The 26,305-nt window shown below is 47.2% G+C and overlaps 1 protein-coding gene and 2 non-coding genes across 3 annotated transcripts in view; all 3 read right to left on the reverse strand.

Annotated features, from left to right (window-relative positions):
• The window catches only part of LOC137316682 (zinc finger protein 850-like), a gene marked incomplete at its 5' end in the record, with an annotated part of 239,239 nt that overhangs the window by 63,352 nt on the left and 149,582 nt on the right, over positions 1 to 26,305 (reverse strand). The window contains 2 exons of the mRNA XM_067980528.1: positions 22,353 to 23,231; positions 23,400 to 23,576. Of these exons, the coding sequence (XP_067836629.1) occupies positions 22,353 to 23,231; positions 23,400 to 23,576 (1,056 nt within the window). The remainder of the gene's footprint in view (positions 1 to 22,352; positions 23,232 to 23,399; positions 23,577 to 26,305) is intronic.
• Positions 1,103 to 1,174, reverse strand: trnaa-ugc (transfer RNA alanine (anticodon UGC)). Its single transcript has one exon. It is a non-coding gene; the product is annotated as a tRNA-Ala (tRNA).
• Positions 6,567 to 6,638, reverse strand: trnaa-cgc (transfer RNA alanine (anticodon CGC)). The gene has a single exon. It is a non-coding gene; the product is annotated as a tRNA-Ala (tRNA).

Below are 26,305 nucleotides of genomic sequence, written 5' to 3' on the forward strand. Positions count from 1 at the left end.
AGGGCGCGAAATATTATTGCAGGCCTCTGCTACAATGTGCCTGAGAATTTCTAGTCCCGTCCAACCGTCCGCTGCGGGACGACGTGGCTGTTGTCCGCTTGGAGCTCAAGAGGAGATGATTTTCAGCCCAGTAAATCATTGGGTGGTTTTAAGAGAGTGAACACTCAGTCCTTATACCCTTGGTTATAGGTCTGTAGCTCAGTGGTATAGCGCCTGCTTTGCGTGTATATATTTCTGGGTTGAATATCTAACACCTCCACCATTTATTTTCACCAGAATGTCCCACAGAAAGACGAATCGTGCTTTCAGAGTGAAGCGAGATCCAACTTCTGAGATAAACATTCAATTGTCCCGGAGCAGGACTTCATCTCACGGTCCCCTCAGCAGCTCAGCTCATAACAGCCGCCGACTGACCAGAATTCAAAATCTAAAGTGTTTGGACATAGAACCTGAGACCTCATACACGCGAAGCATGCGGTTTATCACTGAGCTCCATCACCAGATAATAACGACCTCTAACCAAGTGCAAAAGGACTGAGTGCCTCACTTTCCTAAGAAAACCCGAGGATTTACTGTGCTGAAAAGCATTTCCTCTTTTCACATACTTTGAGGTATGCGGACCTGATAGTAGTATTTTAATTCCAGATTTTATTTAATTAATGTTGAATTCGCCAGCTGCCGTGGTGGGATTCGAACTCATGAAGCCAGATTATTAATCCATGTATCGAGATTGCAAGTCTAGTAACCTAACCACTATACTACCGTACCCGGTGGGTAAATAGAAGAAACCAGGTCTCGTCACTCAGAGAAATGAGAAAGGGAGCGTTGCGAAGAAAGTTTGGGAGAGAGGTGAGTCTCCTCGGGCTGTGCCGACCATTATTTTTGTTTCAGGTCGCCCTTCTTCAGAACTGCTCGCTGGACATTGCACCGTCACACATTCCGATCAGTCGGCGGCTGTTCTGAATTGAGCTGCTGAGGAGACCGTGAGATGAAATCCTGCTCAGGGGCAATTTAATGCTTGTGGATCCTCAGAGGTTGGATTTCGCCGCACACCGTCATCAAGATTCGCCTTTCTGTGGGTAATTCTGGTGAAAAATAGCTTTGGAGATGCTGGGAATTGAACCCAGGACCTCATACATGCAAAGCACGCACTCTACCACTGAGCTACATCCCCAGATAGGAGCACATTCCAACGAAGAGCTGATCTCCTTCATTTTATGATGTGGCGATGCCGGTGATGGACTGGGGTGGACAAATGAAAGGAATCGTGCAACACCAGGTTATAGTCCAACAAATTTATTTTAAAATCACAAGCTTTCGGAGATTATCTCCTTCGCCAGATGAATGAGTGAAAAGGTTCTCAAATCGCATATCTTATACCATGTTGGGACAGCATCACACCAATCAAAAGGTGTCGTTGTTATTCAAACAGGTCAGTCACTGAGAACAGCACGTCCCAGTACACTAGATATACATTGTGTCGATTACACAGGCAGGCAGAAAGAAACTCAAAATGGCAGAGAGAGAGAGAGAGAGAATTTTTAAAAACATATATTTTTTTTCCGCCTTTTATGAGGTCACATAAGGTTTTTTTGGGGGCTTCAATTCATCTCCTTTTTCTGCTCCAACCAGACAATTAAACATGAAGTTTGCAGACCTGATGTAATTGTGGGTGAATGGAAGAAACCAGGCCTCAGCACTCAGAGCAATGAGAAAGGGGGCGTTGAGAAGAAAGGGTGGGAGAGGGGGAGAGTCTCCTTTGGCTGTGCTGTTACCATCCTTCCAATTTCAGGGCACATTTTTCGAACGCTCCCGTTATCGGTCACTTTGCTTACGGTTGGACGGGACTAGAAATCCTCAGGCACATTGTGGCAGAGGCCGGCAAGAATATTTCGAGTCCCTGAGCTTCAGAGGAGGGTAAGGTGAGACACAGACAGCATTGAGTATAATTTCACTATAGACGGATGCAGAACTTGCCCCAGGTGTGGTTTTGAGATTAAAGATCACTTCACTGAAAACACCTTGACGATCTGGGGCTACAGACGGACATGATGGTCAGGAAATGACCAGTTCGTTCATCAATCCTGCCCCACATGCCTGGAGCATCGTGACCAGACACTCCCTACCTACACCACCCGCCCCACCCACCGGAAACATGTAATCTCCTGGGAGCAGCGACAAACTAGAAACAAATCCAGCGCCAATGAGGTGGGGAAATTCCTGGAAATTCCTCTCCGAATCCCTCAGGCGATCGAATCGAGTTCAGTGGATCACACTGACCATGTGTAGTTTTACTGTAAAACCACTCACCTTCGATATGGTGCGATCTCTGCCTCAGTCAAGAACTGGTCCAGATCCATCCAGAAGGCAAATTGAGAGTCAGCACCCACCACTCCAGCCGGCAATGCATTCCTTGACTCAGTACTCTCTGGGAAAAGAAGAACCGCCTAACATCCAGACTATTCCTTCCTCTGTGTGGTCTGAACGCCTGTCCGCTGCTCCTCCCCGATCTGTGAAACTGGGAATAATCTATTTCTTCACTCAGAGGGTGGTGAACCTGTGGAATTCTCTACCACAGAAGGCTGTGGAGGCGAAGTCACTGAATATATTTAAGAAAGACAGATTTCTACGCACAGAAGGCATCAAAGCGTATGGAGAGAGAGCGGGAATGTGGTCTTGCGATTGGGGATCAGCCGTGATCATATATAATGGCGGAGCAGGCTCGAAGGGCCCAATGGCCGGATCGTAATCCTATTTTCTCTGTTATTATTACTGGGCACAGCTCTCCAGCCCCGGGATGGGAGCCGTTTTTCGAACGGTCCCGTTATCAGTCACTTTGCTTACGGTTGGACGGGACTGGAACTGCTCAGGCACATTGTGGCAGAGGCCGGCAAGAATATTTCGAGTCCTTGAGCTTCAGAGGAGGGTAAGGTGATGCACGGACAGCATCGAGTCTCATTTCACTATAAAGGGCCAGGTGTGAGTTTGTGTTTAAAGATCACTTCACAAAAATCACCTTGACGAGCTGAGGTTACTGACGGACATGATGGTCAGGAAAAGACCAGCTGGTTCATCAATCCTGTCCCACATGCCCGGAGCATCGTGACTGGACACTTCCTACCGACACCACCCGCCCCACCCACCGGAAACATGTCATCTCCTGGGAGCGGTTACAAACCAGAAAAAAATATAGGGCCAATTTTTGGAAAGTTCCTTCCCGACATCTTAAGGTGATTGAAACCAGTCCAGGACATGACAGTGACCATGTGTAGGTCAACTGTAAAATCACTCACTTTCTTTATGATGCGATCTCTGTCCCAGTCAAGAACAGATCCAGATCCCTCGAGAAGGCAGAAAGAGACTCAGCACCCACCACACCAACGGGGAATGTATTTCAGAGACTCACGACTCTCTGGGAAATGAAGAACCGCCAAACATCCAGCCTATTCTTACCTCTGAGAAGCCAAAACGCCTGTTCCCTGCTCCGCCCCAATCTTTGAAACTGCAAATAATCTAACACGTGGCAGACCCACCTTGGACGGTCTCATAAAATGAGAACGATCAGTTCTTCTTTCCTTGGGTAGCTTTTTATTTCATCTGGGAATGTAGCTCAGTGGTAGAGCGCATGGTTCGCATGTAATGAGGTCCTGGGCTCAATGCCCAACATCGCCAAAGCTATTTTTTCAACAGAATTACGCACGGAAAGGCGAATTTCGCTTTCTGAGCGCAGCGAGTTCCAACTTCTGAGGCTCCACAAACATTAAATTGTCCCGGAGCAGGACTTCATCTCACGGTCCCCTCAGCAGCTCTGCTCATAACAGCCGCCGACTGACCAGAATTCAAAAGGTAAAGTGTTTGGGCACAGAACCTGAGACGTCATACACGCGAAGCATGCGGTCTATCACTGAGCTCCAAGACCAGATAATAACGACCTCCAACCAAGTGTAAAAGGACTGAGTCTCCCACTTTCCGAAGGCCACCCGAGGATTTACTGTGCTGAAAAGCATTTCCTCTTTTCAGCATGGGAGATACCTGAGGTCTGCGGACCTGATACTAGTATTTTAATTCCAGATTTTATTTAATTGATTCAATTTATAATTAATTGAAATTGAATTCCCCAGCTGCCGTGGCTGGATTATTAGTCCAGGCCTCTGGATTACCAGTCCAGTAAACTAACCACGATACTACCGTACCCGCTGGGTAAACAGAAGAAACCAGGTCTCGTCACTCAGAGAAATGAGAAATGGAGCGTTGCGAAGAAAGTCTGGGAGAGAGGCGAGTCTCCTCGGGCTGTGCCGACCAGCATTTCTGTTTCAGGTCGCTGTTCTTCCAACTGCTCGCTGGACATTGCACCGTCACACATTCCGATCAGTCGGCGGCTGCTGTGAACTGAGCTGCTGAGGAGACCGTTAGATGAAATCCTGCTCAGGGGCAATTCAATGCTTGTGGAGTCTCAGAGGATGGAATGAGCGGCACACCGAAATCAAGATTCGCCATTTTGTTGGTAATTGTGGTGGAAAGATAGCTTTGGAAATGCTCGAGATTGAACCCAGAACCTCACACATGCAAAGCACGGCCTCTACCACTGAGCTTACATCCCCAGATAAGTACAAATTCCAACGAAGAGCTGATCTCCTTCATTTTATGAGGCCACATAGGATTCTTTTTGGGCTTCAATTCATTTCCTTTTCTGCTCCAACCAGACAATGAAGTTTGCGGACCTGATATAATTGTGCGTGAACGGAAGAAACCAGGCCTCGGCACTCAGAGCAATGAGAATGGGGGCGTTGAGAAGAAAGGGTCGGAGAGGGGGAGAGACTCCTTTGACTGTGCTGTAACCATCCTTCCGGTTTCAGGGCACATTTTTCGAACGCTCCCGTTATCAGTCACTTTGCTTACGGTTGGACGGGACGAGAAATCCTCAGGCACATTGTGGCAGAGGCCGGCAAGAATATTTCGAGTCCCTGAGCTTCAGAGGAGGGTAAGGTGAGACACAGACAGCATTGAGTATAATTTCACTATTGACGGATGCAGGACTTCCCCTGGTGTGGTTTCGTGTTCAAAGATCACTTCACTGAAAACACCTTGACGATCTGGGGCTACAGACGGATATGATGGTCAGGAAAAGACCAGTTGGTTCATCAATCCTGCCCCACATGCCTGGAGCATCGTGACTGGACACTTCCTACCGACACCACCCGCCCCACCCACCGGAAACATGTAATCTCCTGGGAGCGGCGACAAACTAGAAACAAATCCAGCGCCAATAAGGAGCGGAAATTCTGGGAAATTCCTCCCCGACTCCTTCAGGCGATCGAATCGAGTTCAGTGGATCACACTGACCATGTGTAGGTTAACTGTAAAACCACTCACCTTCTATATGATGCGATCTCTGCCTCAGTCAAGAACTGGTCCAGATCCATCCAGAAGGCAAAGAGAGAGTCAGCACCCACCACACCAGCCGGCAATGCATTCCAGAGACTCAGTACTCTCTGGGAAAAGAAGAACAGCCTAACGTCCATACTATTCCTACCTCTGTGTAGTCTGAACGCCCGTCCGCTGCTCCTGTGAAACTGGGAATAATCTATTTCTTCACTCAGAGGGTGGTGAACCTGTGGAATTCTCCACCCCAGAAGGCTGTGGAGGCCAAGTCACTGAATATATTGAAGAAAGATTGATTTCCATACACAGAAGGCATCAAAGCGTCTGGAGAGAGAGCGGGAATATGGCATTGAGATGGAGGATCAGCCATCATCGTCGATAACGGCGGAGCAGGCTCGAAGGGCCCAATGTCCGACTTGTGATCCTATTTTCTCTGTTAATATCACTGGGCACGCTCTCCAGCCCCGGGATGGGAGCCATTTCAACGGCGCGTGCGTGCTTCCATTGAATTTTATCGTGTGCAGAGCGTTCGGTTTTCCTCGAGGAAAAGAAACCCTTTTCTTGTCCTTGTGTTTGAAGGTGAGGTGAGGACAAAAGGGTCTTCTCAAAATTCGAAACATGAAGCGTTTGGAGACACCAGGGATTGAACCCGGGACCTCATACATGCAAAGCATGCGCTCGACCACTGAACTGCATCCCCTCAACAAAGTCTTTTCAACTTTAGAATAAAAATGTGGGCTTTCCGCTCTGTCTCTCCTGAACAACACGATGCCCAGTCGTTCCACGTGCTCACAATGTTCAACCTCTGCTTCAGTTCACGGGGTTTCTGCTCTTCTTGACTTCGAACTTTCCAAAAAAAACGTCAGCGGAAATTAAAAAAATACAATTGCCAATAGTCAGTGACGAGGCTGAAATCCAACCTCTGAATCATGAAGTGAGATGGATGAATGACACAGCGTCAAACAAGAGGTGGGACTGCTCGCTCGACATTGCACTGTCACACATTCCGGTCAGTCGGCGGCTGCTGTGAGCTGAGCTGCTGAGAGCTGAGCTGCTGAGGGGACCGTGAGATGAAATCCTGCCCCGAGACAATTTAATGCTTGTGGAGCCTCAGAAGTTGCAACTCGCTGCGCTCAGAAAGCGAGATTCGCCTTTCCGTGCGTAATTCTGATGAAAAATATATTTGGAGATGCTGGGGATTGAACCCAGGACCTCATACATGCGAAGCATGCGCTCTACCACTGAGCTATATCCCCAGATGAAACAAGCAGCTAACCAAGGAAAGAAGAACTGATTGTCCTCATTTTATGAGACCACCCATGGTGGGTCTGCCACGTGATAGATTATTTCCAGTTTCAAAGTTTGGGGCGGAGCAGGGAACAGGCGTTTCGACCACACAGAGGGAAGAATCGTCTGGATGTTGGGCGGTTCTTCATTTCCCAGAGAGTAGTGAGTCTCTGGAATGCATTGCCGGTTGGTGTGGTGGGTGCTGACACTTTGTATACTGGGCTTAAAATCGTCTAGTTTTCTGCTGCAACCAGAACAATTAAAGATGAAGTATGCGGACCTGATACAACTGTGGGTGAACGGAAGAAACCAGGCCTCGGCACTTAGTCTAATGAGAAAGGGGGAGTTGAGAAGAAAGGCTGGAAAAGGGGGGAGAGACTCCTTGAACTGTGCTGTAACCACCCTTCCTATTTCAGGGCGCATTTTTCGAACGCTCCCGTTATCAGTCACTTCGATTACGGTTGGACGGGACTAGAAATCCTCAGGCACATTGAAGCAGAGGCCGGCAAGAATATTTCGAGTCCTCCCGCTTCAGAGGAGGGCAAGGTGAGGCGTGGAGAGCATTGAGTCACATTTCACTCTAAAGGGCCAGGTGTGAGTTTGTGTTTAAAGATCACTTCACAAAAACACCTTGACGAGCTGAGGTTACTGACGGACATGATGGTCAGGAAAAGACCAGCTGGTTCATCAATCCTGTCCCACATGCCCGGAGCATCGTGACTGGACACTTCCTACCGACACCACCCGCCCCACCCACCGGAAACATGTAATCTTCTGGGAGCGGTTACAAACCAGAAAAAAAAACAGGGCCAATTTCTTGAAAATTCTTCCCCGACATCTTCAGGTGATCGAAACCAGTCCAGGACATGACATTAACCATGTGTAGGTTAACTGTAAAACCACTCACCTTCTATATGATGCGATTTCTGTCCCAGTCAAGAACCGGTCCAGATCCCTCAAGAAGGCAGAGAGAGTGTCAGCACCCACCACACCAGCCGGCAATGCATTCCAGAGACTCACTGATAGCTGGGAAATGAAGAACCGCCTAACATCCAACCTATTCTTACCTCTGTGTAGTCTGAACGCCTGTCCGCTGAACTCCAGCCTCTGAATCATAAAGTGAGTTGTATGAATGACAGAGCGTCAAACAGGACCGAGAACTGCGATTGTTCGCTCGACATTGCAACGTCACACATTCCGGTCAGTCGGGGGCTGCTATGAGCTGAGCTCTTGAGGGGGCCGTGAGATGAAGTCTTGCTCCGGGACAATTTAATGCTGTGGAGCCTCAGATGATTCATCTTTCCGTGGGAGGCGGGTGGGAGAGAGGCGAAAGACACCTTGGTGTAAGATTGGGCATTTTTAGCATATAAAGCATACATTTAGATTAGGAGTTTTCAAAATATAAACGAGAGAAACCACTCACGTTTACATTAGGCATCTTAATGCATAAACAGCACCCGCTTATAAACATAAGATCGCTGGGAATCGGAGGATAGTCGCTGAGGATCATGAAATGGCCGAGTTAAAACTTAACCAGAATTCAGAAGGTCAGACTGAGCGAGGTGATGCTGGAAACTGTTTACACTGCAGGGTTCAAGCATTTTGCAGAAGATAATAGACGACATTGTGAATGTGTTAAGAAAGTGTTGAGAATGAATTGAGAATATGTGGACCTTGAGCATGTCGAGATATAGGGGTCTTGAGTCCGCACAGACCATGAGCAGTTCTGATAGGTGTCAAGGAATGTGAACAACAAATAAAGATAAAGGAGAGTTTGCATGAAATGAGCGGTATAAAGAATTCTAGTTTTACATTTGAATTTATAGAAGGACAAGACGGCGAGAGAGAGAGAGACGGATAAGCAGCCACCCGAGGGTACAGCTTCAATCCAAAGCAAGCATAAAGGTTAGTATCATGTCCTTCTGAGTAATAATATGGCCTGAAAAATTGTGTGTATTGATAGTTGCTTACATTCAATAAAGGATTAATCGTAACTATTGGTGTCGAGTCTGAATCGATCTTATAAACTGGCGACTGCGGCGTCGGACCTTGACATAAGATAATGTGGATTGAGTGAAACTAAGTGCCTCGGACGGACAAGGTGCTGAACACAGTCAATAGTAACAGCATTGCAACGTCTTCAGCATCTCTTCAGGTGGAGCACCGCAAAGATACACGTGGTCCAGGCCGGGCGGATCCGTCCGGTCCAGGATAGACTTCCCATTTGTGTCCCCAACGCTTAAGGTCAGATCCATCGACGTCCAGCCGGTGTTCCTCTCTCACCACTGCCTCCTACTGGCCGACTGCCAATCGCAGGTGGATCAGAGGGTGGGCAGGGGGATATGGAAGCTGAACTTGAGACTGTTGACCCCGGAGAACATCGAGGAACGAAAGAGGGATTAAACAGGTTGGAGGACCGTGAAACCCCTTTTCGACTCCATGGTGCACCGGTGGGAAATGATCAAAGCCAATATCAAGAGGTTCTTCATCCTCAAAGGTGTTCAGAAGGAGAGAGAGAGAGACAAAGGGAATTTACAAAAATTGGCAACCCATTCCCTTCCTAAATGTCGACTACAAGATTCTGTCCAAGGTCATCACCCACAGGCTCGAGTCTGCTCTGGAACAGGTGATCCACCCGGATCAGACCTGTAGTCCACCCGGCAGGAAGATCACTGATAGCCTTGCAGCGCCCAGGGATACGATCGCCTTCGTGCAGGACAGGGGGTTGAACACCTGCCTCATCAGCCTGGACCAGGCGAAGGCCTTCAACAGAATATCCCAGACGGACATGATGGGCTTTTGGGAGGGAATCCGCAATTTGATTCGACTGCTCTACGGGGACATCCATAGCACAGTCCTAATCAACGGGTGGGAGTCAGAGAGCTTTCTGATCAGATCTAGAGTCAGGCAGGGTTGTCCTCTCTCCACGGACTTGTTCGTATATTGTATGAAGCCACTTGCCACATCCATCAGGAAGGACACGGGTATCAGAGGGTTGACGATTCCAGTCAGTGGAGGCTCTCAGATTAAAGCTTCCCTGTACATGGACGATGTCACCGTTTTCTGCTCCGATCAGCGGTCGGTGCACAGGCTGGTGGGCGTCTGCCATCGTTTTGAGCTAGCCTCGGGTGCCAGAGTGAACGAAATAAGAGTGAGACCATGTTCTTCAGCAGGTGGGAAGCCCGGTCCCTTTTCCACTTCACCCTCAGGTCCGACTACCTGAAGGTGCTGGGGATCTGGTTCGAGGGACCCCTGACCTGCACCAAGAACTGTGAGGAGCGGGTCGCCAACACCAAACAAAAGCTTGGTATGTGGATGGGCCGCTCCCTCTCCATAACTGGCAGGAACCTGGTGATAAGGTGTGAGGTACTCGCAGTGTTGCTCCACGTGGCCAGGGTCTGGCCCATTCCCCGCTGATCCGCCGTCACATTCGCCAGAGCTATCCACCACTTTGTCTGGAGGTCCAAGGTAGAACACGTCCGCAGGGAACCCATGTACAAGCCCCCAGGCGAAGGGGGCAGGGTGTCCCCAACGCCGCTCTGATGCTGATGGCCACTTTTGTGTGTGGCTGCCTCGGGATATGTGTAGATCCCGAGTACATAAAAATACCAAGTGTCACTACATGTTGAGTTTCTACCAGTCCACCACACTGAGAAGGCTGGGTCTGGCCACGCTGGCTGAGCAGATGCAGGACGTTCCGTCGAGCTGGATCAGTCGGGGACGTTCCTGAAGACCACAAGACCGTCAGACAGTGGTCAGCACGGAACATTCTAGGAGTCCTGCAAGTAAAGGGAAGGGTGGATCCGATCGGGCAGTTCCCCGACCAGACGTTCGATGCCATTTGGCAGATCGTCTCGTCGCCAGAACTCACCAACAGGCGCCAGGATGTAGCCTGGATGGTGGTGAGAAAGGATCTCCCAGTGTGGTCCGTCCAACGCTGATCTAATCACAGCACCACAGCAAGCTGCCCTTGAGGCTGCGGCGAGGAGGAGGGCATCGTCCATGTCCTGGTGGGCTGCCCCTTTGTGCAGAATTTGTGGCGAGACATGAGTTGGTATCTGCCCCGGTTCATCCCCAACACCTTAGTAACACAGGACACTGTGCTCAACAGCTGCTCCGCGGGATACACACCGGGACAGGTATCAACTGCTGCTGGAAGACAATCAACTCGGTGAAGGAGGCCCTTTGGTCCGCCCGAAACCAGTTGGTCTTCCAGCTGAAGGAGCTGCCCATGACCGAGTGTTGCCGACTGGCACTCTCCAACGTCCAGGATTTGGTGCTGAGGGACGCACAGAAGCGAGGTGCTGCCTACGGGATGGCTCTATGGGGAAAGGCCACGTTGTAAGGGCATTTCACCTTGTATTGTACAGCATGTATTAGAAGATATGTACTGTGTGTTGAATTGTAATAATGAGGTCACAGCTTGTACGATCTGTATTGTAATGTTTTGAACGGTAATTGTGACATTTACATTGAAATGTATGTATTCTTAAATTTTATGAAATAAAGAATAGTTTGAAATTTTAATAAACTATTGGGCTACAGATACACAAATCACTAAAAGTAGTGACGCAGGTTAGAAAAAAGGCAAATCAAGCACTGGGGTTCAATTCTAGAGGGATAGAATTGATAATCAAAGAATTATGTTAAACTTGTGCGGAGCCTTGGTTAGGCCACACTTGCATTATTGTAAACAGTCTGGGCTCCATATTATAGGAAGCACAGAGAGGCATTGGAGAGGGTGCAACAATGATTCACAAGGATGATACCAGAACTGAGAGGTTATCCTTATCAGGAAAGGCTGAACAGGATGGATCTCTTTACTCTAGAAAAGAGAAGACTGAGGGGTGACCTGACAGAGGTCTTCAAGTTAATGATAGGTTTTGATAGAGTAGACGTAGAGAAAATGTTTCCACTTGTGAGGGAGACCATAGTTAGAGGTCATAAATATAAAACAGTCACTAATAAATCCAATGCGGTATTCAGGAGAAACTTCTTCACCCAAAGAGTGGTAAGAATGTGGAATACGCCATCACATAGTTGAGGCAAATAACGTAGATGCATTTAAGGTGAAGCTAGATAAGCACAAGAGGGAGAAAGGAATAGGGTATCCTGGTCGGGTTAGATTATGGGAGGGAGGAGGCTCATGTGGAGCATAAAGGCTGGCATTAATCAATTGGGCCGAATGGTCTGTTTCAGTGCTGTAGTTTCGATGCAACTCAATGTACTATTTTGGGGGTGGTGGAAGAGCAGAGGGTCCTGGTAGCGCAAATTCACAAATCTTTGAAAGTTGCAGGGCAAGTTGATAAGGCGGTTAAGCAAGCGTATCGGATGCATGCGTTTGTAAATAAGGGCATTGAATACACAAATATGGAAGTCATGTTAAACCTTTACAAATCACTGGTTAGGTCTCAGCTGGAGTATTGTGTCCAACACTGGGCACCACACTTTAAGAAGGATGTCAAGGCCTTGGACAGGGTACAGAGAAGACTTACCTGGGTGATGCCAGGGATGAGGGACTTCAGTTATGTGGAGGGATTGGAGAAGCTGGGATTGTTCTCCTTAGATCAGAGAGGGTCAAGGGAAGACCTAATCGAGGTGTTCGATATAATGAGGGTTTTTTATCGAGCAAATAGGGGAAACTGTTTGCACTGGCAACTGGATTGTTAACCAGAGGTCATAGGTTTAAAATAATTGTCAAAACAACTAGAGGGGAAATGAGAATATTTTTCACACGGAGTGTTGTTAAGCACTGCCTGAAAGGATGGTGTCTCTTTTAGAGGCTGTCTTCGTGTCAGAGACTCAAAATTCATATTGTAACTGGGAAACTGCAGGAACAGAGTGAAACGGTTCTGCTTGTGTCCCTGGATTCAATGCACAATGTGGAGAAATCTGTAAAATTTATAAATGAATCGGCAGGAGTGAACATGGTCAATACAATTATATGAAAACTGTAAATGGAGCCGCTCATTGTTGGACCAGTCCTTTCTGAGCACAGCTTTTAACTTTATTCCTGAGAGAGGTCTCATTAAGACAAGGTTCTGAACATTGAGATGTTTGTGATATATCCACGTCATCACTTACATTTGGGCAAAGCTGCTGAAGAAATGTGTTTGTTCAGGTGACTGTAACTAATAGCAATGATCAGGGGTATAACCGTGTCAGTGGAGATTTACCCTCTGTATAAATCAGGGATCGCTGTAATGAATCCACACAGACTGCCTGCCGGAGCTGCGGTTTCCAGGCCAACAGACATTACTGCTTCTCACAGAAATGGGATATTCAATAATGTATCAGATAGAATGTATTTATTATCCTGTCCTTGCAGCCGTTGGAGTTCCAGGTAAGCCATTATCTCAGCTGTTCATGGTCTAAATCGGTATTAACTCTGCTGCTGTACTTGGCATTATTTTTCTCCCATCGTGTATTATACAGTGGACTGTTTTGTTCTATCAGTTGATCGATTGTCCTCAGTCTCTGCTATTGTTGTCTTATAGCAGCTGCATTGTATGCCTTATGATCTTGTATATCCAACCCTGGCATTTTTACTGGATTATTCTCTGTACTGAATGTATTGGAATCAGGTGTCTGGGCTAAGAGCTGGTCTCAGACCATCAGGAGCTGTGAACAGTTTCATGTTGTGGAACTAACCTGTCCTGGAATATTTTGTCATCAATGTGTTTTCAGTGATTGATAATGAGACAGCTCACGGTCACGGTGTCACAAGGAGGCGGCGCAATGTCCTCCCTCCCCGATAACATGGTACGGTTTAACAGGGATTTCAATGTATTTATTGGTTATCACTGTTATGAAAGATAATTTCATTGTGTGTGTATCTGACACCGCTTCAGATGTCTGGCTACTGAAATGAGTTTGCTGCTGATTCTTTCACATCTCATTCTCTGCTTCACTGTCGATGAATTCACTGTAAAATGCAATGTTTTGAGGTTATGTTGTATCAGTTTGCACTTTATCTGTTGGAATCAGGAGCCTTTCTATTTCTCCGTGGATTATCAGTGGCAGCGGTGATGTCGGCGTTTTGTTCATTGAACAATGCCGCCATCTAACGCTGTACTTTGTAATTACAGGAGAAGGAATTTCAATTGTTGTGAGGTGTGTCTGGAAGAGGGTTTCAATTCTGTTTATTCCATGCATTGTAGGTGAAGTGAACAGTGCAGGTGAACAGGTGGAGATTTGGATGATCTGTAGAAACATTAAACTGTTCACAGAGGCTTCACCATTTAACAAACTGACACTAAGAACAAAATCGTTTGAACACGGGGCTGGTGAAGGGAAAGCAGGCGCAGGATGTTCGGATTTACTCGGATGTGAAAAGGGGCATTGAGGAAGAGAGTAGAGAGAGTGCGGAGAAATAGAGAGGAGCGATTGAGAAAGAAACTGAGCAGGAAAACGAGAGATAGGGGGAGAAGGAACAATAGAAAAAGAGAGACAAGGAGAGAGATATACAGTCAGAGAAGGAGAAAGAGGGGAGAGAGAGAGAGCAGCAGCGGTGTGAATAATTCATCGGAATGAACTGCTGAAACTTCCAGTACAATTATGAAGTGGAAATGTGACTTGAACATTTTATCAGGATGTTGTCAGATTGTGAGAGTTTTATTGTATTCTCTCCGGGTGTGTTTATCACTATCAGCTCCTAGGTCTGTTTATGTGAATGTTCCTTTCACTTGTTTACTGATTGAATAAATAAACATAATTGAAATGTATCTAAAGAATAGGATCAGTGATTTCTTGATCGAATTGAATTATGAGGATATTGTATTCTAGAAGCTATGTGTCAGTTTTATTCAATAAAGAACGAAGCGAATTCAATGATTGTATTTTAATGTAATTTTAGTTGAATATGCAAAGAAAATTTATTGAACACATTATGTAACCAACGAACAGTTCATTGACACTAATAACCACATAAATTAATGGTTGAATTCAATAATTGGATTGTGTGAGCTGGACCTGTAGATTAGATTTCCTCTAACACTCTGCTGCAGTCTCTCCCTGTGAATCCCAGCCTCTCCTCCCACGGCATCGAATCCTCCGTTTCCTCTTCCGTTCCCTCAGTTCATTCGCTTTCCCAAACTATCTGCTACTGATTCCCCTCCAGTTCATACATGTCCTTTGCCTTTGTCTCCCTCCCAAACGCATTCGCTCGCTCGGCCTCCAGTTGCCTCTTCTAATCCAATACGAAGCCTCAAACTCACCGCCACGGATCTCGGTCTTTCCCGTTTTGTGCCAGCCCCAGTCGGCTCTCTCCACCCAGAGCAACAAACCTCCCCCTGTCCCCTCACCTTCTCGTCCCTCGCTCACTTTCCCGTCCATCTGGAGCCCAAATCCGGATTTAACCTGTTGGAATCCCGGTGTTTAAATCCCTCCTCCCTTCCCCACTGGCACTGCCCCCTCACTCGGCCCTTCCAGTGGATCTGGTGCTCACTTTATTCACTCTCTGTATCAATTTCCCAATTCATTATTGATCATTGTGTTTAAAAACATTTCTCTGTCCGAAAGCGCTGCCCAGGTCAGTGAATCAGTTTCCACCGTTTGATGCAGCAACAAAGCTGGAAATTTCACCCCAGATCCTCTCAAACTGCTGCTTTCGCTCGAGGTCTGATCAGTAATTTCTCTGCTTCTTTTCTCTCTCTTTTACAGTTAACTTGGTGGCGATTGTGATCCTGTCCCGAGGAAAGTGCGGACTCTCCAAATGTATCACTCGCTACCTGGTGGGAATGGCGGCGGCCGATCTCCTGGTCGTTATCACTGATCCGATATTGAAATGGATTGGACTGATTTATTTCCCAAATTCATTCCTGAGAATTACTCCCGTGTGTTCGGTCATTGACTTCCTGACTTTTGCAACCACCGAGATTTCTGTCTGGCTCACAGTGGCTTTCACCTTTGATCGATTTGTGGCCATTAGTTGTCAGAAGCTGAAAACAAAATATTGCACCGAGAAAACGGCGGCTGCTGTTATCGGGGTGGTGAGTGCGCTGAGCTGTTTACTAAACATTCCCTGGTACTTTGTATTTGATCCGGAATATATAATGGACAATGTACCCCGGGGTTGTGTCTTGAAACCGAACTTTTTCACTTCACCCGCATGGGTAGCGTTTGTCTTGTTTACTGTTGTTTCAACTCCTTGTCTCCCATTCATTCTGATTTTGCTGTTCAATGTTCTCACCGTCAGCCACATTTTAGCGGCCAATAGAGTCCGCAGGGGACTCCGGGGCCGCAGCAATGAAGAGAATCACAAGGATCCAGAGATGGAGAACCGAAGGAAATCCATCATTTTACTCTTCAGTATATCAGGCAGTTTTATATTGTTATGGAGCACACTCGTTTTTTATGTTATCTCTCTGTATACAACAAATACCCAGTACTATACAGTCAGTGACATTGAGTCAGCCGGATTCATGCTTCAACTTCTCAGTTCCTGCACCAACACGTGTATTTATGCTGTGACCCAGACTAAATTCAGAGAGGAGCTGAAGAACGGGGTGAAATACCGACTGAATCTAATTGTTACATTAGTTAAATCATAGAAACGTCTGAAGTCTTTTCAACTGAAATTAAACAAAAAGTCAATGAGAGTGGATTTTCACGTTTGTCGGTGGCGTGAGACGGGCTGTAACGGATCGGGCGCCCGTTATTCACCGCGCCTGATTTTACCATCCATTGACATAAATGAATTCACGAAAGTAACTGATATTAAACCAATCATTTAAATACATTTGGAAATACCAGAGAGGAATCATATCTTACGCGACAAATGCGGTGTTGTGAAATGATACAAAGATGTGATTCTAACATGAAACTGTTTGCTGTTTTTTATTCTGGAAATAATATGATTTCAATATTTAATGTTTAATCGTGAAATGAATAAAATCAAATCCTCCTTTTCGATTGATGATTATTTCCCATCATACAGACTGCCCAGTGTGATGGACTGAGGGTGAGCTGTCAGGGTCAGACAGCGTCCTGTTCATTGGGACATTTGTTTTGACCAGAACAGAATAATAATGGACCAACACCCAGACCGTTACTAGCTGGTAAAATATGAATGTAATTTCAAACTCCAGTGGGGAGTTCCGAAGATCGTTTCCTCTCTGAGCTGCTGGGCAGCAATGTTTACTCACTGCAGGGAGTTTAATGGGACATGAGTCTGGGCCTGGTTACACAGATCTATAAGGAAACCTCATGATACATTTCTGAGACGATCAGGAGGCGGGAGATTTCTCACGGCCTCAGCAGGCCAAGGGAAAGCTCTAATGCTCCTCCTCGCCACACAAAATATGAGTTACAAATAAACTTCTCAGTGTTCTGGATCACTCAATGCCCATCGAAAGGGCGGCTCCTCCTCCCATTTGTAACTAACATTATGTGGTGTCCCGTGTACGTCATAATACTCTGATTTACATATTACACGTGGTCTGACCCGGAAACAGGTGGGTGTTGCTCCGGCCGCTCTTCTCAGGACCCGACCCACCATGGCGGAGGCAGGAACTTCAACGTTAAAGGGGCGGTAAGTGACCTGACACCATTTACTCGCCTCTGACACGCCATTTCCGCCAGGCGGGGATACTTAAAATCGGCCACACCTTTCCTGACCTACGCCCAAGTATTAATCTTCGAACCCCACAAGCTGGTCCATTGTCTAAAACTACGCCGGTTCACAACACGTGAAGGGAAAATTTCACCATCGCTGGGGGCTGAACTGAAAGAGCGGATCACCCGCCCCTTATAGAACAGGCCCGATTTTACTTCCTCCGTCAGTTTACCGCCCAAGCAGTGAAGGTGAAATTACCCCCTACGTCTCTGATCCGAAGGTTCGATAGGTTTGTGAAGCACATCACACACTGTTTGCCAAACACTGGCATGAATGTGAGCGAATCGATCCATGTATTCAGGTAAAAGGTGATAACCCCCCGCCCCTCCATAGAGACAGGATCCCTATACCGTGGAGTCGAAGTGGGGGTTCACCCCCAACAGCTCGGTAACACAGGATGCAGTGCACTGCGGGCAGTTCCCTGGGATGCACCTCCAGATAGATATGAACTGCTGCTGGAAGGCCATCAACTCGGTGAAGGAGGCCCGATGGTCTTCCTAAAACCAGCTGGTCTTCCAGCTGAAGGAGCTGTTCACGATCCTTGGCCCAGGAGTCCGTGCTGTTGGACGCACTGAAGTAAGGTGCGGCCTGCCCAAAGGATCTATGGGGAAAGATGACATTGTAAGGCCATTTTACCTGGTATTGTTCAGCATGTATTTGAAAATATGTTCTATATTTTCAATTGTAATAACGGAATCGTAGCGTGTATGATATCTATCCTATTGTTTTGAATTGCAATTGTGGTATTTGCATTGAACTGTGTGTATCCATAAATTTTATGAAATAAAGTGTATCTTGAAATATTTTTTAAAAGTTCCAGTCTCACAGTGTGTGCTGTTATTGGACAGTGAACAGTGGAAACACAGCCGGACAGTAAAGATGTGGGGAGTTATAAAAAGAACATCTATTGCAGGACCAGGTGAGAAATAGGATTAATTTCTTAATGATGAGAAACTCGGGGCTGTGGAGGAGCAAAGGGATTTGGGTGTCCAGGTGCACCAATCACGAAAAGCTACTGCACATATCCAAAATTTAAAGGTCCCAATTTCTAGTCTGTCATATCCCAAGGTACTGCTGTCAGGTATTTCGCCAACTCTCTGGAATTTGCTGATATAATCAGGCCCCACTGCCGCCCTCGCTGGTCCATTCCATCCATCCAGCGCCCTCTGCATTAAAAAGTTACATTCAATCATTCTGCTCATCCTCTGCCCCAGGGAGAGAAGACTAATAGTGGCGGGAGGACCCAGACCATCAGCCTTATATGAGTTTGGAAGTTTCTGTTTTTAATTCAGGTTATTTAATTTGCAATTATTTCCCTTTTTTGTACCTTTATATTTTAATTTCATCATTGCAGATTTTGCATTTTTGAACAAATTCTCCAAACCCTTTGCGCAGTGAGTGCTGACTCCGGGCCCTTTGATTGACAGCTCTCACCACCTCCACCCCCATCCCCCACTACCCCGGGCTGACTCCTCCCACCACGTAACACGCATCACGCAAAAGCGTCACTCACCTTACCGCGCTGACGTCCTTGCGCCGCGTTGCCTTAGCAACAGGCCCGCGCCCGGAGGATGATGATTGCGGCCCAAGGCCGGTGGGCGGACGGGCGCTGCTGTGGGCGGGGGAGGGACCGACAGAGGGAGGGCCCGCACCGGGGAGTGGCCTGAGAGGGGTGGCGGGCGGAGTTACTCGGGGCCTCCTGTGGGCCCCGTGAATCTCCACTCTGTCAGCGCCCGGTGTCGAGCTGGGCTCGGGGGGGAGTCACTCTCCCGCCTCTCGATCAAACGGGCCGTGGGTCGGAGCCCAAAAGTGAGCGAGAATCAAACAGCACAGAGAGAGGCCGCTCGGCCCATCGCGCCTGTGCCGGCCCTGTGAAAGAGGCCGCTCGGCCCATCGCGCCAGTGCCGGCTCTGTGAAAGAGGCCGCTCGGCCCATCGCGCCTGTGCCGGCCCTGTGAAAGAGCGATCCCATTAGTCCCACTCCCCCTGCTCTTTCCCCACAGTCCCGCAAATTTCCGCCCTTCAAGGATTGACCCGATTCCCTTTTGAAAGTTATTATTGAATCTGCTCCCACCGCCCTTTCAGGCAGTGAATTCCAGATCAGAACAACTCGCTGCCGAAAAACATTCTCCTCATCTCCCTCTGGCTCTTTTCCCAATTCCCTTCAATCTGTGTCCTCTGGTTACCGACCCTCCCGCCTGTGGCAACAGTTTCTCCCCATCGACTCCATCAAAACCCCTCCTCATTTTCAACCCCTCCATTAAATCTCCCCTTAACCGTCTCTGCTCGAAGGAGAACAATCCCAGCTTCTCCAGTCTCTCCCGGGAACTGAAGTCCCTCATCCCCGGGACCATTCTGGTAAATCTCCCCTGAACCTTCTCTGCTCCAAAGAGAGTAATCCCAGCTTCTCTATTCTCTCCACATAATTATTATTATTTATTAAGTGGGTTGTGCTGGGTATCTGGAAGCTGTAATTCGGTGAGTAGAAAGCAGTGGGAGGATAAGTCTGCAGATTGATTTTGGGAGATGGTGAAGACGGTGATCGTGGATACAGACAAGGGATGGAGATGGTCTTTGAGACCGTCCGTGCTCTGTTATAAGATCTCACTGTGTGTGTCTTGTTCCAGCCGTTCCCGTTTGTACCTGTGACCTGACTGGCGAAGTCTGCGAACTCGACTGCTGCTGTGACCCTGACTGTTCCTCCGCGGACATCAGTGTCTTCTCCACCTGTCTGCCGGGCAGTGAACCGTAAGTTTCTGTTTGTGTGTTACTACATTGGCTCCCGATCCGACAAAGGCTCGATTTTGAGACACTCATCCTCGTATTCAAATCCCTCCATGGTCCTCGCCCCCTCCCTATCTCTGTAACCTCCTCCAACCGAATTAATCTCCACCGACAACCCCATGTCACTCCACCCTATCATGGATTCTACCCCACCCATTTATCTCCTCCCACACACCATCTACACTCGACGCACAGTCAGTGCTGGGACACTCAGTCCTGTTATACACACAGTCAGTGCTGGGAAACTCAGTCCTGTTATACACATTGTCAGTGCTGGGACACTCAGTCCTGTTATACACATTGTCAGTGCTGGGACACTCAGTCCTGTTATACACAGTCAGTGCTGGGACACTCAGTCCTGTTATACACACGGTCAATGCTGGGACACTCAATCCTGTTATACACACAGTCAGTGCTGGGACACTCAGTCCTGTTATACACACAGTCAATGCTGGGACACTCAGTCCTGTTATACACACAGTCAATGCTGGGACACTCAGTCCTGTTATACACACAGTCAGTGCTGGGACACTCAGTCCTGTTATACACACAGTCAGTGCTGGGACACTCTGTCCTGTTATACACATTGTCAGTGCTGGGACACTCATGTCTGTTATACACACAGTCAGTGCTGGGACACTCAGTTCTGTTGGACACATTGTCAATGCTGGGACACTCATGTCTGTTATACACACAGTCAGTGCTGGGACACTCAGTCCTGTTATACACACAGTCAGTGCTGGGACAATCAGTCCTGTTATACAGTCAGGGCTGGGCCATTCAGTCCTGTTATACACACACTCAGCGCTGAAACACTCAGTCCTGTTATACACAGTCATATAAATAAATAACTGGAAAAAAAGAATGAAATCTCCAGGACCTGATGGTTCCCACCTCAAGGTATTAAAGGAAACGGGTGGGGAAATTGCAGATGCATTAGTCATAATTTCCCATAGCTCTCTAGACTGAGGAATTGTGCTTTTGGATATGAAATTTGAAAATGTCACTCCGTTATTTAAGAAAGGAGGGAGGGAGAAACCAAGAAAATATAGACCTGTCAGTTTAAAGTCAGTTGTTGGGAAATTACTGAAATCTATCATCAGAAACAAAATGAGCTGTTCAAAGAGAGTGAAGATGGATTGTGAAGGGCAGCTCATGTCTGAGTAATCTAGTTGAACGTTTTGAGCTCTCTAACAAGGTGGACAGGGGATTGAATATGGATGTTGTCTATATGGACTTCCAGAAAGCATTTGATAAGGTTCAGCACAAGAGATGAATGAATAAAAGTGCACAAAATTGAAAGTTGCTTTGTGACTTGGGTTGGAATTGGTTGGGTGGTCGGAGAAGAGAGTAGGAATAAAGGGAATGTTCTTTGATTGGCGAATTTTAAAAATCGTATCCCCAGGGATCTGTACTCAGCTTTTCACCATATTTATCAATAACTTGGATGAAGGAATAGAGAGTTGTAGATCCAAGTTTCCAGGTGACACTAAGTTAGGAGGCACAGGAAGTGCTGTAGATGGGAGCAGGAAGTTACAAAGAGACAGTTTAAGTGAATGAACAAACTGTGGCAGGTGGAGTTCAATGTGGGGAAGAGTGAGATCATTCACTTTGGATGCAAAAAGGAAACATTGGAGTATTTTCTTAAAGTGAGAGACTGGGAACGGTGGAGGAGCAAAGGGATTTGGGTGTCCATGTACACAAATCACTAAAAGCTCGGGCACAGATAAAAAATCACAGACTAATGGAATGTTGGCCTTTATCTCGAGGACTGGAATACAAAGGGGAGGAAGTGATGCTTCGGAACAAGAGGGCATAAGCTTAAATTTAGAGCTAGGGCGTCTAGCATTGAAATCAGGAATCTCTTTTTCACTCAAGGGTAGTGGAAATCTGCTCAGGCTGATTGAAGTGGACCCTGTGATATAATAGAATGTTCTGTCCTGTCAGACTTGGACATCTTGTAGATCCATCTTTTAAAAAGGTGGAGGAACTCAGTTCTAAGATGAATTCCACTCACTTCATCATAAGTCCTCAAACTGCTTGTCTTATCATCGAGCTATCAAGGACTAGAAAAACTGTGTTTAAAAGAAAGCTGATTTATTTGACACTTGTACAGAATTCTGATACTGCAGTCCAGTGAAATGGATTATTAACATCAGAAACACCCCCCAACTGCCAGAATGAACACGGTTTACTCCTGAATGCGATTAACAGCAGTGATAACAGCAGAATCCAACCAATGCAGTCACATGTGAACTCGCTGGTGTATTAGTAGGCTGGTTGACAGAGTGAATCCCTTCCCACACACGGAGCAGGTGAACGGCCTCTCCCCAGTGTGAATACGTTGGTGTCTCAGTCGATCCCTTGTTCTTTTAAAGCTCTTCTCACAGTCAGAACATTGAAAGGGTCTTTTATCAGTGTGAACATGTTGATGTTCACTGAGGTAGGATGAACGAGTGAATCCCTTCCCACACACGGAGCAGGTGAACAGCCTCTCCCCATTGTGAATATATTGGTGTGTCTGCAGGTTGGATGACTGACTGAATCTCTTCCCACACTCAGTGCAGGTGAACGGCCTCTCCCCAGTGTGAGTACGTTGGTGTGTCAGTAGATCCTTTTTTCTTTTAAAGCTCTTCTCACAGTCAGAACATTTAAAAGGTCTTTTATCAGTGTGAACAAGTTGATGTGTCAGAAGGCTGGATGAATGAGTGAATCCCTTCCCACACACAGAGCAGGTGAACGGCCTCTCCCCAGTGTGAATTCGCTGGTGTCTCAACCGGTGGGATGATCGAGTGAATCCCTTCCCACACACGGAGCAGGTGAACGGCCTCTCCCCAGTGTGAACTCGCTGGTGTATCAGGAGGCTGGATGACTGAGTGAATCCCTTCCCACACACGGAGCAGGTGAACGGCCTCTCCCCAGTGTGAGTGCGTTGGTGTTTCAGCAGATCACTTTTTCTTTTAAAGCTCTTCTCACAGTCAGAACATTTGAAAAGTCTCTTATCAGTGTGAACAAGCTGATGTTCAATAAGGCTGGATGACTGAGTGAATCCCTTCCCACACACGGAGCAGGTGAACGGCCTCTCCCCAGTGTGAACTCGCTGGTGTGTCAGCAGGTTGGATGACTGAGTGAATCCCTTCCCGCACTCATTGCAGGTGAACGGCCTCTCCCCAGTGTGAGTGCGTTGGAGTTTCAGCAGCTCATTTCTGCTTTTTAAACTCTTGTCACAGTCAAAATATTTAAGAGGTCTCTTATCAGTGTGAACAAGTTGATGTTCAATGAGGCTGGACGAGAGAGTGAATCTCATCCCACACATGGAGCAGGTGAATGGCCTCTCCCCAGTGTGAACTCGCTGGTGCGCCTGCAGGTGGGATGACTGAGTGAATCCCTTCCCACACACGGAGCAGGTGAACGGCCTCTCCCCAGTGTGTCTGCGTCGATGAGTTTCCAGCTGGGACGGGTAATTGAATCCCTTCCCACAGTCCCCACATTTCCACGGTTTCTCCATCCTACGGGTGTCCTTGTGTCTCTCCAGGTTGGACGATCAGTTGAAGCCTCGTTCACACACAGAACATGTGTCCGGTTTCTCCCCGCTGTGAATGGTGCGATGTTTTTACAGGTTGTGGAACTGGTTAAAGCTCTTTCCACAATCAGTGCACTGGAGTTTACAAAAGTCCTCACTGTGAATAAAGAATAGAAATTCAGAACAGGCAATTCTAGTTTCTATGGAACATTCTTCCTGCTCATTCCACCAGACTGTAAATCCCAGTCTCACACACTCACCCTCCTCCCTCTGCTGGAACCCAAACCCATCGCACCATCTCCAACATTTGGGTTGGGTTGGAGGCCTTGAATCTGAGTTGGGAAATATAATTGGAGAAACATGATTCAATTTAGAAACTAAACTATTCAAAATCAAAGAACATGGATTATTGTAATTAATATAGTCCTTTCACGCCTAGTGGGAAAGAAGTGATGTCTGGGCTGCGGATGAGTGTTTGCGCCCGGTTACACAGCGTGTCCCTCTCTCTCCGCTTCAAATTCGCTTCCTTTGGCTCACGGCCTCATTCACGCATCCAGCTGACTGCAGCCCTTTAAAGCTCGACTGGAGTCATCCTTTGTTTATTGACTTGACCCATTGCCACCCACCTTGCCTTGCAGCTTCATCCCTTTTTTTGCTTCATCACTCCTGCCCTCCACCCTATCACAGACCTTCCCTTTTGTTCTTTCCCTCCCCGCCCCCTCTTTCCCTGCCTCTCTCCTTGCTTAAAAACTGTTAATTCTTTCACTTCTTCAAGTTCTGACAAAACCTTAACACTAATCTGAAACGTTAACTGTTTCATTCTCCGCGGATGCTGCCCGACTTGCTGAGGATTTCCAGCATTTTCTCTTTATGTTTCACATTTCCAGCATCCGTAGTATTTTGCTTTTGATTGCTGAACCTCGCCCTTTCACACCCCATCACAGAAATATCGGCGAGGGTTTTACAATGGCGATAATCTTACCCAAAATGCCCCGCGTGGTAGAATACGGTCTATCTCAATTCGAAGGGGAGCAGCGCGCAGCCGCGGGAAGGGCCCATGGCCAGAGCATGCGCGGTGCTGGTCCGAGACACTGAGCGGGGCCGAGCGGAGTCTCAGCAACACCGAGTGCGGCTCAGAACCCGAATCAGAGCCGGGGGGCCCGGCGGACGGGCGGCCCGGGTGCCCTTCGCACCATTAAACCCCTCATCCAGCGCCTCCCTCGTCCCACCCGCCGCTTCCCGGTTTCTTCTCCTGTTTCCACCGAGTCCGACTCGCGACAAACTGCAGGACCGAAGCGTTCCCAGAATGCAGGGCGGGCCTGTGGAGCATGCGCAGTCTGATTACGAAATCAGCGCCTTGGAGAGATAGACGGGTTTCTGGGGCGCGGGGGATTGTGGGGCCTACGGCCACCATTAGTCACCGGGGGTCGGTCAGTGTTTTTTTGCCGACGTCGCGCACAGAAGCGTTTCTAGAAATACGGACTGAGGAATTGAGGGTCGGTTTGCTAAACAGACACTGACCGTACAATGTGGAACAGTGTTTCACAAACATTTATCCAGTTTCACAAACATTTTTCCTCGTGACCCAGTGGAAGGGAAACACTTCCCCCAGGGATCCAAAACAATAATATCTTCCGGCTGGAGTTTTCATCAAATCCCAATAAAGGTCAGTCCATGCTCTTCACTTCATTTCAAGTAATAACTAAAATTAAACATCGACGTTACTTGAAAAACATTTGAAATATTGTGCAAATAGAATAAAAAAAAGTTCAGGTTGAGTTTCACTTACTTAAGGTGACGGATGGGTCGGCCTGTTGTTCATGATCTCGTTCCAATCTGGATCACAAGATGAAAGCGCTCCACGCATATCAGGCACGGTTGATTCGGTTTCTTTCTCTTGTTTTTAACCTTCTCAAAGTCGAAAATCCCAGTTCGCAGATGTAGGTTTTTGTGAACGACAGGAACAACGGAACACTAATCTTACTTACAGTGGATCATCTGTGAAAGCACTGATCCAAAAATAAGACAAACTGAATGACTTGAGGCGTGTTTTCAGTGCGCTGTCACAGGAGAGTCGCACCAGCCCGTTTTCTTGATCAGGCATCAAATTTAGCTTCATTCTAGATTCAGGATTTTCGAAAGCAAAAGGATCTTTCACCCAACGCTTTTGCATCGAATTTTCAAATCCCTCTGCAGGGAAGTAGTGACTAAAATGTTCAGACAGAGCAGCGAAATGTAACTGTATGACACAGTTCATTTCATTCCCTTTATCTTCGTCGATACGGTTCTCTCCACCCCAGAGGGTTGTGGATGTTCAGTCGTTTAGTGTATTCAAGATTGAGTTTGATAGATTTTTGGACAAGACAATCAAGGGATATGGGGATCGGGCAGTTAAGAGCAGATGATCTATTGAATGGCGGAGCAGGCTCGAGGGGCCGTAAGGCCTACTCCTGCTCATATTCCTTATGTTCTTATCCTGCCAGAGGTGCGGTGCCCAGAACTGAACACAATACTCTAAATAAGCTCTAACCAGAGCTCTGAATAACTGTGACATAACTGCCACTCATTTTTATTTCCTGTCCCTTGAAATAAACATCAAAATACCATTACCATTTTAACTTATTTTTGCAACTTTTAGTGAATTCTGTACTTGATCTCATTAACCCCTCTGCTCATCCACAGTTCCTAGTTTCTTGCCCTTTAGAAAATACTCTG

Source organism: Heptranchias perlo, unplaced genomic scaffold (assembly GCF_035084215.1).
Source record: "Heptranchias perlo isolate sHepPer1 unplaced genomic scaffold, sHepPer1.hap1 HAP1_SCAFFOLD_60, whole genome shotgun sequence".
Taxonomy (NCBI): domain Eukaryota; kingdom Metazoa; phylum Chordata; class Chondrichthyes; order Hexanchiformes; family Hexanchidae; genus Heptranchias; species Heptranchias perlo.